This window comes from Malania oleifera, chromosome 1, assembly GCF_029873635.1.
Source record: "Malania oleifera isolate guangnan ecotype guangnan chromosome 1, ASM2987363v1, whole genome shotgun sequence".
In the NCBI taxonomy this organism is placed as follows: Eukaryota; Viridiplantae; Streptophyta; class Magnoliopsida; order Santalales; family Ximeniaceae; genus Malania; species Malania oleifera.
In genome coordinates this window covers 27,172,587-27,189,065 of record NC_080417.1, presented here as the reverse complement: position 1 = coordinate 27,189,065, position 16,479 = coordinate 27,172,587, and the positions used below count along the sequence as shown (strand labels likewise).

Genomic DNA, 16,479 nt, shown 5'->3' with positions numbered 1-16,479 from the left:
AAACTCCCCACGATGTTAGCATAGGGACCTTTATCATGTCCTGTATATCATCACTCGTACATGGGCATTTAGTAGTATACAATTTAAAGTAACTTGCTAGAGGTTTACATACTAGTTTAGCATTAGTCATACTGAACCTTTCCAACACTTTCATCACATAACTGCCATGAGATAACAACGACCTCCCTACAGTTCTGTCCCGACGAATCTCCATCCCAAGTATCTTCTTGGCTGGACCAAGATCCTTCATGTAAAACTCTTTATGCAACATATCCTTTAACTGATTTATCTCAGTTAAATCCTTCGCAGTTAATAATATGTCATTGACATACAACAATAAGAAAATAAGAGAACCATTATCAAGCTTCTTTACATACACGCAACAGTCATACTCACATCTTCTATAGCCTATCATGATCATATATGAATCAAATCTTTTGTACCATTGTGTACCATTGCTTTGGAGACTATTTCAGCTCATAAAGAGACTTCTTCAACTTGCAAACTAAATGTTCTTACCCTAGTTCACTGAATCCCTCTGACTGTATCATATAGATATGTTCCTCCAAGTCACCGTGGAAAAATATTGTCTTCACATCCATTTGTTCCAAATATAAATCACAATGAGCTACTAACCCCAACACTACCTTGATGGAAGTGTGTTGAACCACAGGTAAAAATATTTCAGCATAATCTATTCCCTTTTTCTGTGAGTACCCCTAAATATATATATATATATATATATATATATATATATATATATATATATTATAGACATGCCCCCCAAAAAAATATGCATATTTCAAGTTCTAGACATGCTAAAAAAAAAAGAAAAAAAAGAAAATAAGGACAAGCATCCATTTTAAAACTGATCACTTTATTTTTCATATCAACAAGATATGGTGATTTAAGCTTATTACATATCACTACAAAACAACTAATGCTTAAATCGTTCACAAGATCGAAGTCTCAAAATTATAATCAATAGTAACATACAATTAAGATCCAACAACTTTGTTAGCTTCCACATAGTCATCGTGGTATATTGGACGAGCTATAATCCTCTTTTGAATAGATTTGTAGTATATGTACTGCAATATAATCTATTATTATGCTTGTTAAGGTCACAAGTGAAATGTTGAGAAACTACAAAATGCTAGAATTGATATTAGTTGCACAAATATGAGTATTATGAAGGAGTATATATAATCAGCAAAGGATACAAATAAGTCGAGTGCAACACAAACAATTGCATCTAATAACCATGGCATGTTGGCTTTAATCATTTCCCATTCCATTGTCCTCACAAGAATACTGCATTCAAAGAGATGGATCAATTCATGTGTGTGTGTGTGTGTGAGAGAGAGAGAGAGAGAGAGAGAGAGAGAGAGAGAGAGAGAGCAAAGAATATTAAAACACTATTACTAACAATCTATAATTTCATGTGAGATCACTATTAAACACGGCATATAGCCTTTAATATCATGTGCTCAGATCTTAAAACCAACCAATTATTTAAAAATCACTTGCATTAAATAACGGGGATGGACCCACACATTGGTATGTGGCAATATTAGATCAAATATTTGTTCATCAATATAATTATCCCACACAACGACCCACTTTTGGTTTTTCCTTCTATGCAGAGGATGATACATATACATGCGGATGAGTAGAATGAATGTAGGAGTTTTATCCTAATTGGATTCCATAATGGGAGAAGACTTCTTGAGATAAGCTTCATCTTTTTTGGGAATATGACGAGAAAAAACTCTTAACTATAATAGGTCCTATCCTACATATTAGATCCATGATCAAGAGGATCTTAATTGAAGTATAGCAAGAACTCTATAAAAGGCTAGGTTCCTCTAGATATATGTATGTGATTTTCGCACACATATATACGCGCGCGCGCGCACACGCGCACACACATAAAGAGAGAATAGGGGTAGAGGTTGTAAAAAATGCATAGTTGAAGTAGCTTGTACAATCGTTAGGGTTGATCGCAATTGGATGGTGATTTTTGTCAAACAAGATGAAAATTTAATTATTATATTTGTGACCCAAGCTATTTCATTTACAACAGTGTGATTCTCATTTCATGTTCTCTACAACCAATTTCATTGCTAATATGATAACTTCTATTTTTGAGTCAAACGCTCGGTACTTCATTCTAGTTTGGTTGGATGATGGCTTGTACTATTTTGGTTGTCAAGAATTTGTTGTTTTGGATAATTATAGTTGATGTATGGCCTAGTTTTGATCAAGCAAGACTCTTGTAATTTTTACTAGTAAATAGTGGAATATTTTGGAAGTGGACTTCAATATGTGGTTTTCGCCTTCACACCAATTGGTTTTTCACTTAAATCTCAGTATCCTCTTAATGTTTGTGGGACTAGTTTTTGTGTTTGTTGATTGATTATTACTTAGTCATTATTATGTATTGATTTTTCTACTAGAATATAAAGGGGGAAGGGTTTTTCTTGGGCTATGTATTTCATTCATGCTCTCCATACCTACCAACCCAAATAGTGGTATTGAAGCTTGGATAATGCGTGTACAATAGTAGAATGACTGGTTTGAATGTATTAATTACTATATTTGAAAAGAAAAATTGGAGGACCATCTGTATTACAAAAATTATCATATTCTTGTTTTGGTGAATTAATCAAAACTAGAACTTATGAACATTAGTATGTTGTTATATTTTATCGTCGATTAATGATAATATTCAACCTTTGCTGTCAATGAAGTTGATAGAACACTAACTTTATACAAAATTAGGCGAGCTTTATGCTAGTAGAACTAGGAAAAATAAATTATACATAATAAATAAGCTTATGAATTTGAAAAATAAGGATAGTTCTTTGACTAATAATCCGAATGAAATTCATAGAATTACAAAACAACTGGCTTTTATGAAAAATTTTGTTTTGATGATGAGGTGCATGTTTTTGACTTCTTGACAGTTGGAAGACTTTGAATTTTTACACAAATTTAGCTCTTAAAGGAGTTGTGTCTATGAGTTTGGTGAGAAAAATAAAAAAAAACAACAACAACTTATTGAATGATAATACGAGGAGAAAACTACAAGTTATTCATCCTCTTAGTCATAAACTCTTATTCTTAAAAAAAAAAAATGATAATAAGGGGAGAAGCAAAGGTAGAGACACTGAAAATGGTGACAAATCCAAAACAAGTCTTATTCAAGGAAATATATTGAATGGTTTGCTTGAACCATGAAAGGCCATATAAAGATATCAAAATGAAAAGAAAGAAAAAGGGAAAGAAAAATACATAAAATAACAAAGAAAAATATGAAAACAAAGTTGCTACTACATCTTATAGCTTTTCAATTGTTTGCGATGATGAAATTAATCTTTTTTAACACAAGAGATTAGTTTGGTGAGAAATAGTGCTACCTCCATCCATGCTAGTTTTAGAAGGTATTTCTTCTCATCATATATGCCTAGTATTTTCATGTGATGAAGATGAGAAATTGTGACTTATCTACTATTGCCAGAATGGGAGATATTTACTTGTGAATTATTGCAGCATATTAATTATAAGATATATAAGACATCTAAATATCCAACTGAACATATTCTTTATAGTGAAGCTTGATGACAAGGAGTATTGCAATACTTTTAGTGATTGGCAATGGAATTTTATAGAAGTTCTATAGTATTCAGTAGAGGAATGAAATGTTTTACACTTTACTTGATGCACAAGGCTCTCTAGGGCTATGGTTAATGCAATGAAAAGTGAAGCAACTTTAGAGTTGTCGCACAAAAGACTTGGATGCATGAATGAAAAGGGACTTGATTTTTTAGGCAAGAAAGCGCCTCTTCCATAAATGAAATGCATGTCTCCAAAGTCTTGTGAGCAAACTTTAAAAGTACTCCATCTTGAAATTCTAATGGTTTAGATTTGGTGCATTTGACTATGTGTGGGCCTATGAAAACTAGAATACTTAGCAATATATTATACTCTATTACTTTCATTAGCGATCATTCTAGGAAGTTCAGTACAAAAGACTTCGATGCATGAGTTAAAATGACTTCTTCCATAAATAAATGGTATATCTCAAAAGCCTTGTGAACATTGTTTAGCTCAGAAACAAAAGAAAGTAACTTGTAAGAGTTCTCCATCTTGAATAGAATAGTATATGGCCCAAATTCAAGGTAAGGTTATTTATACTTTAGTCAAAAATAAGAAATTAATTTTAAAGATATTTCTCTTTAGTTGTGAATATATATATTGTTGTAGTATGTGACTCGTATTTAGTGGAACACATGTATAGAGAAAGCATGTTGAGGAAAAACAAGGAAGTTGGTCTGAAGAAAACCGTTGATGGTTTGCATAGGGAGCCAATAGTTACATCGACGATTTCAGGCTTTGGAAAAAACTATCAACGGTTTAATGAAATCGTTGACGGTTTTATTCAGCGTTGTTTTTGAATTGGTAAGATCAATATGTTGGGGATTCGGAGGCAAAACCTCTGGGGATTGATACAGAGGTATTTAGGGAAGTTTCTAATCCCTCAGTACATATAGGGTTATCATAAATACAATGTTGTAACCTTGGTTTTGACAAATAGTGATATTTAGCCGCCGCTTGCTCTCGTGAACGTAGGCATTCTGTTGAACCACGTTAATTCCTGTGTCATTATTTTTATTGCTTTCTTTATTATCTGTGTGATTGTGTTTTTTGTATTGTTGATCGTTAGTTGTTGTATTGTACAATCCGTTTCCGTACACATTAATTTTGCACAACGAAATTGGTATCAAAGCTATTGGTTACAATGGCTAGGATTTCTTCTGCGAAGTTTGACATTGTTAAGTTCAACGAATTGGGAAATTTTAGACTATAGCAGAGGAGGGTCAAGGATTTGTTTATGTAACAAGGTATGTTGAAGGCATTAAACAGAAGGCAGCTAGAATGCATGGATGACATGAGCTGAAAGGAATTGGAAGCAAAGGCTATGATGACTATCATACTTTGCCTAGCTGATGACATGATGTATCATGTCATGGATAAGGGATCGCCAGTGGCAGTTTGACTAAAACTGGAAATTCGGTATTTGTCCTAGTCGTTGACGAACAAGCTTTATTTTAAATAGAAACTTTATGGGCTTAAGATGTTAGAGGGCTCGGATCTGAACCAATACATCAATATGTTCAATAAGATCATCATTGATCTGAAGCGAGTTGATGTGAAGTTTGAAGAGGAAGACAAGGCATTGATGCTATTGAATTCCCTACATGTGCCTTCTATGCATGAGAATTTGGTTACAACACTGATGTGGTGAGAGGACACTCTCGAATTAGAGGAGATCACAAGTGCTCTTTTGGGTTTTCATGAGAGGAAGAAAGCCAGCAATGAAAATTCACAAGGTGAAGGGCTTGTGGTGAAGGGTAACAAGGAACTTAGGAGATGCATGTTATAGAGCAGACTGAGTAATATTAAATCTCGGTTCAATTCCAAGAAAAGGATGGACATATGGTGTTTAAAGTGCATGAAAAAGGGGCACATAAAACTAGATTGTCCAGAGAGGAAGAAAGGGAATTTAGAAAATAAAGAGAGTTCATCAAAATTTAGGAATGTAGTGGAAGAAGGAGACTCAGAGAGCAGCGATTGTGATATGATTTCAGTTTCATCCAGTTCATATTGTCGCATAGATTCTTGGATCATGGATTCAGCGTGCTCCTATCATATAACACCCAATAAAGATTGGTTCACCACCTATAGGCTGGTAAATTCTAGTTTTGTTCTCATGGAAAATGAAGTTACATGCAAAATTGTTGGAATAGGGAATATCAAAATTAAAATGTTTGATGGTGTTGTGAGAACATTGTGTGATAGTAGGCATATACCGGAGTTAAGGAAGAATATGATTTCATTGGGCCCTTTATATTGTAATGGGTTTAGTTACAAGTCTGCAAATGGGGTAATGAAAGTGAGTAAAGGTGTCTTAACCGTCATGAAAGGGGAAAAAAATTACCAGAAAATATCGATACACTACTAGGTACCACAGTTGTGGGTGGAGTTGCAGCTGTAAAATCTGAGTCAAATAGTACTGTCTTGTTGCATATGCAATTAACGTATATGGGTGAGCGTGGAATGATAGATCTTTATAAGAGAAATCTTTTGAACAGTATCAAAACATGCAAGTTGAATTTTTGTAAGTATTATGTCTGGGAATATTTCATGTGGCAAAGTTAGAGACGTTTTCCAAGTTCAAATTGTGGAAAATTGAAGTGGAAAACCAGACTGGGAAGAAGATCAAATGCCTCAGGTTCGAAAACAATATCGAATACACAAATTCAAATTTTATGGAGTTATGCAAGTATCATGACATTATGAGATATTTCACAGTACGCAAGACACCAAAATAGAATGGTATAGCGAAAAGGATGAACCGAGCAATAGTTGAAAGAGGTTAGTGTCTCAAGTTGAATGTAGGGCATGCAAAGAACTTCTAGGAAGATGCAGTAAATATGGTGTGTTTCTTGATTAACATATCACCAAAGGCAACACTAAATAAGCAAGTAGTAGAGGACGCGTGGATAGACAGTGCGGTAGAGTACTTTGGTTTGAGAGTATTTGGGCATCTAGCTTATGTGCATGTTTCTAGTTATAAGAGATAGATGCTTGATGCAAAGTCTAAACATTGCATCTTTCTAGGGTATCAAAAAGGGGTGAAAGGGTTCAAGCTGTGGGATCCAAAAATAAACAAGGTGGTGATCAGTAGAAATGTGGTTTTTGATAAGAAAGACATATATGTTGCAGCATACAAATGGAAGAAGAGAAACAAGTGTTAGAAAACTACAGCAGCAACGAGCATGTGGTGCAGGTGGATCTAAATACTCAAGATAGAGATGAAAATTTTCATAATGTAGGGAATTCTAGCTCAAAAGACCAGCAGCATCACAGTATAGCTATAGAAATGCCCAGACGCACTATCAGGCCACCCCCTAAGGTTTGGATTTGATGATTTGGTTTCTTATGCACCCATTACTAGTAGTGGGGATCTTGCTACTTTTCAAAAGGTGGTGCACAGTCAAGAGAAAAGTATATGGATGGGTGCTATGGGAGAGGAAATGGAGTCTCTGTATAATAACCAGACATGGGAGTTGGTTGAGCTTCTAGAGGGGAAGAGAGCAATAGGATGAAAATGGGTGTATATGAAGAAAGAAATAGTATCAGAAAAGGAAGGAAAAATTTTAAGGCTCTTCTGGTAGCAAAGGGTTACTCACAGAGGAAAGGAGTTGATTATGATGATATCTTCTCTCTTGTGGTCAAACACACTTCTATCATAGCAGTGTTGGGATTGGTGGCGCATTTCGATATGCATTTGGAGCAGATGGATGTAAAGACAACGTTTCTTCATGTTGATTTGGAGGAGCTGATTTACATGGTATAGCCAGAAAAGTTCAGTCAACCTGGACAAGAACATTTGGTTTGTAAATTAAGGAAATCAATTTACAGGCTAAAGCATTCTCCGAGGTAGTGGTACAAATGGTTTGATTCCTACATGATGCGGATTGGCTATAGGAGATAAGAGTACGATTGATGTGTTTATGTGAAGATCCTTAATAATGGTTCACTTATCTTTTTGTTACTTTATATGGATGACATGTTGATTGCTGCGAAGAGTATGACTAAGGTCAACAATTTGAAAATATTGTTGAGCAAAGAATTTGACATAAGGGATTTGGGTGCAGCCAAGAAGATTCTTGAGATGGAGATTCATAGGGATAGAGCTTCCAAGAGATTGAGGTTATCTTAGCGTAGCTATGTTGAGAAGGTGTTGGAGAGGTTCAATATAGATAATACAAAACTAATGAGTACACCTTTGGCAAATCATTTTAGATTGTCTGCCGCCCAGTGCCTAAAGTTAGATGATGAAGTTTATAATATGTTAAAGGTCCCATATACCAGTGCAGTGGGGTGCTTGATGTATGTTATGTTCTATAAAAGACTAGATCTGGAACAAGATGTCAGTGTGGTGAGCAAGTTTCTTTCAAATCTGGGATGATAGAATTGGCATGCAATCAAGATGATTTTCATATTCTTGAGGGGTACTATAGACACTGACATCATGTTTGGCAGACAACAAGGTGATCCTTCAGTTGTGGGATATGTGGATGCAGACCATGTAAGGGACTTGGATGTTAGGAGTTCTACCACAGGTTATGTATTCACCCTTATAAGAGGGCCTATTTGTTGGAGGTTCATGATTCAGTCTCTAGTTGCACTATCTACAACTAAATCGGAGTATGACAGTGGTTGAGGCTAGCAAGGAAGTGTTATAACTTACAGGATTGGTCAAGGAGTTGGGTATTCAGTAAGGTGGAGTTCAGCTGCATTGTGATAGTTAAAGTGCCCTTTATTTGGCGAAAAACCAGGTGTGTCATGCGATGACCAAGCACATGGATGTGAGGTTTCACAGGATTAGGGAATTGGTCTCTTCTGGTGAACTACTGCTTGAGAAAGTTCACACTTTTGAGAATGCAACATATATGTTGACAAATCATGTTACCAAGCACAAGTTCAAGCATTGCTTGGACTTGATTAACGTCGCCATATGCTAGATGGGAGGCTGTTGACTTTTTGATTCGTATCTCGTTTTGATTTTGAAAAATACAAAGTATCTTACCTGTGCATTGAGTATATGAGCAGGATTATCTCTTTGCATGCACAGATGGTAAGGATCTCATAGAAGTCATGAGGAGCTGAAATTCTACATCACCTGACGCATGACATAGCTGTACAAAGTGCAAAAGGAATGAAGACAAATCTTTCAAATTATATTTGCATTCAATTTATTTGGGCTTGTAATATTATATGGTCTATAATAATTGCATCACATGCATGATAGGATTGTAATGCTCAAATGACCATTGTTTGACTATAGGAAACCATAGGACCTTAGGGATCACCCTTCAGTCGACCGATGCTGGATTTTTGGGACTAATTAAAAAGCCTAGGCCATAGATCGACCCTAGGTCCCTACACATTCCTTTGATAAATACCCTCTTTCTTACAAATCATAACTATGCAAACAGGGGTAAACTATACTAAAAAGTAGGACAAAAATTTAAGTTTGAAAGGGCTTCAAGCGACCGAACCTAGTGCGTTGAAAACTCCTCGATCGACTGAATAGGTAAAAAGTCAAAAAGGTTGACTTGGCTTTGGGCGCGATTGAACGCAAATTGAACGCACTGTTCACGGTCGACCAAACCATGAATGCTGACCTTTTCACCTTCCCTAGGCGCCCAAACTTTAAGTTCAAATTCAGCCCTGACGACCGAACTAACAAGTTCGACAGACCAAACCATTCACCAAGCGACTGAACCTCGAACGTTTGGAAAATCGCCTTGGTTCAACCAACCGAACCTTTCCCCGAGCACCCAAAGTTCAAAAAAACAACTTTTCTGTTTGTCTATTCGAACGATCGAAACTCTCGGGTTTTCATATTTTTAACCGTGGTAACTAAGGTTAATTAAGGGTAAATTGGATTAAAAATTCATTAAACATTTTTAATAATACCCTTTATATCCCAATGACCATATTTTTGTTAGAGACTATATATATATATATATATATATATATATATATATGTCTCAATTTGGACAGATTAGTACCAAGATTATATCTGGGATAAAAAAAATTATATTTGAAATTTCTAGAGCTTCTTTTTCACATACAATCCTACATACTTCACCTTTGCTCACTCCCTTGCAAAAACTTTTTGGGTGAGAGTATTGTGAGATTACTTGCACTACCCTACAAGCTTATACTCTCATATTTGTGATTGATTGCTGATTTTAGTGAGAGTTAAGCCCAAACGTTTTCCTCATTGATTTAATCCATAAATTTATTTTGTGGGAAATTTTTATAAGTTTGTGAGTCTTTGTACTTTTATTGCAAGACTCTTAAGATTGTCTTGTGGGTTGAAGAAAATATTTTTGACAAGCTTGTTTTGCAAATATCTCTTGTGCTTGAACTTTAGAAATTAATTTTTGAGATATTTGATTATACTCTTGAAATCTTTCAAACATTATTTGTGGTTGATATATATATATATATATATATATATATATATATATATATATATATATTGTTTCAAAGAAACTTTGTTAATACACTCTCACACTTTGAATGTAATACTGACATTATCTTGAGAGTAGTTTCACATATCTTCACTGAGCTTATAATATCCTATCATCTTGAAGTGCATTGGTTATACTGGTACATATTTTCTTATTGGAGAAACACGTATATTGTACATGAAATTTGTATTGATTATTTGTTGTATTCCAGGCGTGGCTTGAAGGAATGATAATCTAGCCCGTAAGGATTGTATGTAAATATTGAGGTCAACCCTGAAAATTTGACCTCATTGTAATCGATGTCGCTCTACCCGTTAAGTGAACAATAGTGGTAATCTTCGGGCTTGCGAGCTGAGGCAAGGACGTAGGCAGTATTGGCCAAACCCTGATAACATATCGTGTGTCTACTTTTAATTTCCAGCACTTTATATTCCTTCACATGTTTGTTATATTTGATATATTGTGAATGTTGCGCAAGATTTAATTTTCACATATTACTTTTATCTGCGCAATTGGTATATGCTTAGAAAGACCCTAGGTTGTGTATTACTGATATCTGGTATAAGTTAGGAAGAATTTTTAAAATTCCAATTCACCCTTCCTCTTGGGAATACACCAATTCTAACAAAGGCGTCCCAACCTATTATCTCAATTAGAGCTACGAGTTATGTTTTCATTTTCTCCTAAGGGGTGAATATTCACCAAGGTAGAGATTGTTGTAATATGTGCTCATATTGAGTGGAACACATATACAAAGAAAGCATGCTAAGAAAAAATAAGGAAGCTGGTCTAAAGAAAACCATCAACGAATTGCATAGGGAGTCGACGGTTACATCAACAGTTTTAGGCTTAGAAAGAAATCATCAACAGTTTGATTAAATCATCAGCGGTTTTGTACGGTTAGCATAAATACAATGTTGTAACCCTAGTTTTGAAAGATAGTGAATTCCAGCCGCTGCTTGCTCCCATGGACGTAGACATTCTGCCAAACCACGTTGATTCTTGTATCATTATTTTTATTGCTTCCTTATTATCTGTGTGATTGTGTTTTTTGTATTGTTCATCGTTAGTTATTGCATTGCACAATCTGGTTCCACATGCAGTAATTTTGTACAACATATATATGTTAGAATGCTGCTTGTTTTACCAACTAATATGGATTTTGAGGTAGAGTAAATGGATGCAAAGATTACTTTTGCCCACGTTAACTTAAAGCAGAATTCTATATTACCAAAGGGTTTTTAGGTGAAAGGAATGGAAAGTATGGTTTGCAAGTTAAGAAAGAATTTCCTTTAATCAAGACCAAGGCAATGGTAGTAAGTTTAAGTTAATCGTGGGCAATATAGTGATAGGAAGACTACATCTAATCGTTGCATTTCATTATTAGGTGCTTTGATGTGATTTTCTCATTTTACTTTATGTTGATAATATGCTAATTGTTGGTCATGACATGTTTAAGATTGACAAGTTAAAAGATTTGAATAAATCTTTTTCTATGTAAGACTTGGAGCTAGCAAAAAAAAAAAAAAAGCCCGTACCATGACAATCACTCACAAGAGGAAAGCTAAGGAGTTATGTTTAATCATCACAAGAAGAGTAGATAAGAAAGTTGTTAGAGATTCAAGACAATTAGCTCTCCTCTTACTAATCACATCTAGTCTTAAGCAATGTCCTTCAACAAAGAAAGAGAAAAGAGAGATAAGAATAGTTTCATATTCTTCAATTGTTGAAAATTTGATGTGTGGAATTGTTTGCACAAGACTAGACACAACTTATGTCGGTGGTGTTAGCAAATTTCTACTCAATCTCAATAAAGAGCATTGGAATGATGTGAAATCAATTTTCAAGTATCTTTGAGATCGATATTTACATATTATGTGTTTTCCCTTGAAATAAAAAAACTTATGCTAGTTGATTCTATAAAAATTGGCATCATTGGTGATGTTGATACCAGAGAGTCTATGTCGATGTATGTACTTGATCACTTTTGTAGAGGGAGCTATGACTTAGCAGCCAAAGCTACAAAAAATATGCCGCACTTTCTATCATCGAAGCAAAGTTTATATTTAATACTATAACTTGCAAGGAAGCATGATGATCAAAAAGTTTTCTACAAGATTTTTTTTTTTTTTTTTCTTGGTATGAGGACCCATATATATATATATGAGGCCCTCAAAGCGGCAAGCCCAAAGCCCAACCAACCACCGAAAGTACCCAAAGGCACAACCAACGAATAAATATTTACAAATGTTTCGTCAATGCTACCAAGAGGACTAGAACCTACATCTCCATAATGGAGAATGGAGAGGTGAACCATTGCGCCCAAAGGCTTCACTCTACTAGATTTGAAGTTCAAGTAAGAGATGTATATATTAGACTGAGACAACCAATGCAAATTTATGCCTCTAATTTTAGTTGGGGAAAAACTCACTATAATTTTTCTATGACATAGTTGAATATTGGAGGCGGATTTGATCCTAAGCGTTTTTTCCTTCATATTGAAAGGTCTTCCACGTAAATCTCGGTACTCCTTTCTATATTTGTCTCAGATGGTCATATTGAGTTATTTATTATTCTACTTAGAATCGACTTGAACCAAAAACATAATAATAATAATAATAATAATAATAATAATAATAATAATAATAATAATAATAAGAGAGAGAGAGAGAGAGAGAGAGAGAGAGAGAGAGAGAGAGAGCAAACCTTCCCACGTAAGTAACATTGGCAATGAGTGCAAAAATGAACATGAGAGGATTCAAGCCCTAAATGATTTTAGAATAATGTTCCAAATTAATTCATGAGTACATGAAAACAAAAAACTATATTTTGAATTAAATGCTAATTAAGAGTAAAGTGCAGAGTATTTAAAAGAAATTACCTCCACGCTGCCTCTCTTAATCTGGTGAACGATTCATGCAAGAAATAAATTGAAGTAGAAAAAAAAATTAATAACTTCATAAAAGAGCTATTAAAAATAATAATAATAACAACAACAACAATAATAATAATAATAATAATAATAATAATAATAATAATAAGGAAACAAAATAAGTCAAGATGTGAAAATTATTCAAGCTTAAATTCTAACATTCAAGCATATCTGGGGGATTCGACCGCCCATGTATATTGCAGCCATCAACCATCCTAACCATTGCCCGTATACATTACGCTCAACCTCATGTTCCTGTGCCATATGTAGTAATGACTACGTTACTACATACATAGTAACTTCTGTAAGGTAAGAAATAACTAAGAAAGTAATATGTGAAATTAAATATACTTCAACCAAATCATACATGTAACAGTCTCCTTCCTCTAATTCCCGCATAAGCATCCATCAAGGCTTTGCCCTGTTGAGGCAAGTTGACCGACGTTGCTAGAAATGCTCCGTAACCATAACCAGCCTGTGTATTTTAATACATATTTTAATTAAATTTAAAAATTATAATTATTTTTATATGCACAGCGAAATTATATATTACTTTCACCGAAAATTATATCATTTAATGATTACCGAAAATGTGAGAGTAAAATTATAAATATAAATAAAGAGGGAAAGGAAAGTACCGATCGTGGGAGAGGGATTGGCCTAGGCTGGCTAAAGCGCTGATCGGTCCGATCGGATGACGCCGGAGTTGCTTCATCGTCGGACGAGGAGTCCCTTTCGAATCCCAACGCCGATGGGCCACTTCTCGCTGTCCTCAGATAAGATCCAGACGATGGAGTCCCATTGCTCCCAGCCAATGATCTTGCTGACCTGCATCTTCCCCTTTTTAATTAATTAAGTATTCTTCCTTAACAAAGTTTTATTTTTTTTTAAAAAAAATCAGTCCAAATAAATTTTGTTATTATTTATTTATGATACTACCAAATTCAGTATGCCCATATTTATAAATATGTCCATGGAGGCAAGGTTGGCTTTGGGTAACATTGGGTGTCTCACTTAACTTTCACTAAAATATTAATAATCTCCCACTAAACTATTAATAATTCCCAGTGTGGTTACGAAAGCAGCAATTGTTGGCTTACATAACTGTCCGCAAGTTACTGGCAACTCATAAGTTGCTCGTAACCGCCTAGGCATAGTAGTACCTCATGAATGTCAAGTTAGGGAAATGCTAACCTTCACTACTATAAAAAGGGGGTCACAAGGAGAGATAAATCTCATTTTGACTCATACTCACTCTTTCTACTGTTTCAATTCAAAATCTTTCATTAATCTCTTACTTAGGCATCAAAGTAATCATCGAGATACACCTTAGGTCCTTCGAGCCATTTTTATTTTTTTTCTTTTCAGGTAGCTATTTGTGATCAAGGAGCGATTCGTGAAAGTTGTTCGATTTTGAGGCAGGAAGAATTTAATTTACAAAACGTGCAATATTTTGTAAGGTCTTATATTTTTTGTAAATATTAATTAATTTTAAAATGAAACAATTAAATTATGATGAATAAAGAGGATAATTAGATAACTAATATAATGCATATGTAAACGCACATGTAGTAAAAGTCTCCACGCAAAGATGGCTGGTGTGGAGCTCGTCTGGGTATAGGAATGCTTGAATCATTTGACTCTGGTTTCAAGGGTTCTCTCTGTTCTCCATCCTAACAGGGTCAGAAAATATATTAGCGCATCAATTTTAAAAATTTTACAATAATTATAATTAATAAAAATAACAATCATAATTAACGGATAAAAGATTTGTGAAGTAGAGAAATTATTGGTGTATATAAAATATATATATATATATATATATAGAGAGAGAGAGAGAGAGAGAGAGAGAGAGAGAGGAAGAGTATACCACGTCGTCAAAATGGTTATGTTGGCCTCGACGTTTCCACAATCTACAGAAATGATCATAGTACACACACTGCAAGACTAATACTACAGTGCTTGCCGTATAGAGCTGTTCACAAAATAAACTCTCGCAGCTTAATTAAGTGAGCGCGTACGTTGTATTATAATTGTAAAAAAATAAAAAATACATTGTTCTGTTGCAGAAATTACTCTGTGACTCTGTGCGTGGGTGGGTGTGTGTGTGTGTGTGTGTGTGTCTGAGAGAGAGAGAGAGAGAGAACATGTGAGGCAGGGAAGAAGACAAGAATTCTATGCATTACCAGAGCCGTATAGAACTGGGTCGGCAGCTGCATTAATTCAGAATGAAATGGACTCAGCCAAAAAAAAAACAGAAGAAAAAATGAGAAAGGAGAAGAAAAATATGCTGGATGAGCTCATGATAACAAAACAAAGATCAATACCGTGGCTGGCTCCAGAAGGCAACCCACTAGGTTGAAAACGTCACTGCAGTTAATTGGAGCAACAAAGGCCAAAGATTAAAGGAAAGAAAAAAAGAGCGAGAGAGAATAAGAAATAAATCTAAATCAAGTCTTCGTTTTTTATTTTCCAGGATGAAGTTTTGGAAGAGAATATATTTTTACCCGGCGACCCAGGTGAGAAGAAAAAGAAGGGAGATTCCATGGCCGGACTTTGTTTGGAAGTTGGTGATGATCTGAGGGATTTCGGCGACTCCCCAACAGACCAGACTTATAAGCCCAAACCCAAAGGAGAGTTCGTCCTTGAGATTGCACAGGCAGTCCTTGAAATACTTCTCAACCCACCCCACGCACGCCTTCTTCTCCTTCACACAGTAAGACCCCCCCATAGTCTTCTTCGACATGCCCTTCATCTCTCTCTCTCTCTCTCTCTTGCTGTGGTCAGCTCAAGTCTGAATTCAGTGACCACTGACCGCTGAGATTTTAAAAGGTGGGCAAGACACAGAGTTCAAATAATATTAACTTATTTGTAAAAGATCAGTTGATTTTTAAAAAGAGTTGTTAATTAATGGGGATGCTGTCCCCCTGTGCGCATATTCGTTCCCATCGGTCCTGTACCCCAGCGGCTGAATAGGCGTAGGGTTCTGTCACCTGCTCAGAACTACACATGTAATACATTGTGCAAACAGTAAATCTCATCTCGGTTGACGGTCAAGATCTCTCGACATGTTATCATAATCTAGAACAAAAAAAAAAAAAAAAACAATTAAACATACGTACCAGTGTACCACCGGATGACTCCATTGTGACACTCTCGCGAAACATCCACGGAAACATTTAAAACAAAAAAAAAAATATTGTACACACACACACACACACACACACACACACACACATATATATATATATATATATGGTCAGCCACGTGTAATATTAGTAGGAGAAATGAGAACACATCATGGCCCCCATGCATTTTTTTTTTAAAAGAAAAAAAGCTGCTTTACTGGCGCATGAAACTGATGAAAGTGGTCCAAAGAGTTAGCACCAGCTGCAGCCGATGAGTTGACGGTGACCACATAAATGGCTG

General features: G+C 35.2%; 1 protein-coding gene across 1 annotated transcript; it reads right to left on the bottom strand.

Annotated features, from left to right (window-relative positions):
- Positions 1-860: 860 nt before the first annotated feature.
- LOC131156782 (probable vacuolar amino acid transporter YPQ1) lies at positions 861-16,255 on the bottom strand. Its single transcript, XM_058110735.1, has 13 exons — positions 16,173-16,255; positions 15,558-16,053; positions 15,378-15,420; positions 15,237-15,263; positions 14,921-15,025; positions 14,617-14,723; positions 13,689-13,878; positions 13,418-13,525; positions 13,210-13,305; positions 13,000-13,020; positions 12,825-12,883; positions 1,224-1,314; positions 861-1,103 (listed from the first exon to the last, which is right to left on the bottom strand). Exons 2-13 carry the CDS (start codon positions 15,803-15,805, stop codon positions 999-1,001), a joined length of 1,200 nt encoding a protein of 399 aa, XP_057966718.1. The 5' UTR covers positions 15,806-16,053; positions 16,173-16,255; the 3' UTR covers positions 861-998.
- Positions 16,256-16,479: the final 224 nt, after the last annotated feature.

Coding starts and splice junctions, on each gene's coding strand:
- LOC131156782 (XM_058110735.1), bottom strand. CDS start 15,805: ATGAAGGGCATGTCGAAGAAGACTATGGGGGGGTCTTACTGTGTGAAG. Junction 13,526..13,688: donor CAATCCCTCTCCCACGATCG/GTACTTTCCTTT, acceptor TAAAATACACAG/GCTGGTTATGGTTACGGAGC. Junction 13,021..13,209: donor TCCCCCAGATATGCTTGAAT/GTTAGAATTTAA, acceptor ATCGTTCACCAG/ATTAAGAGAGGCAGCGTGGA.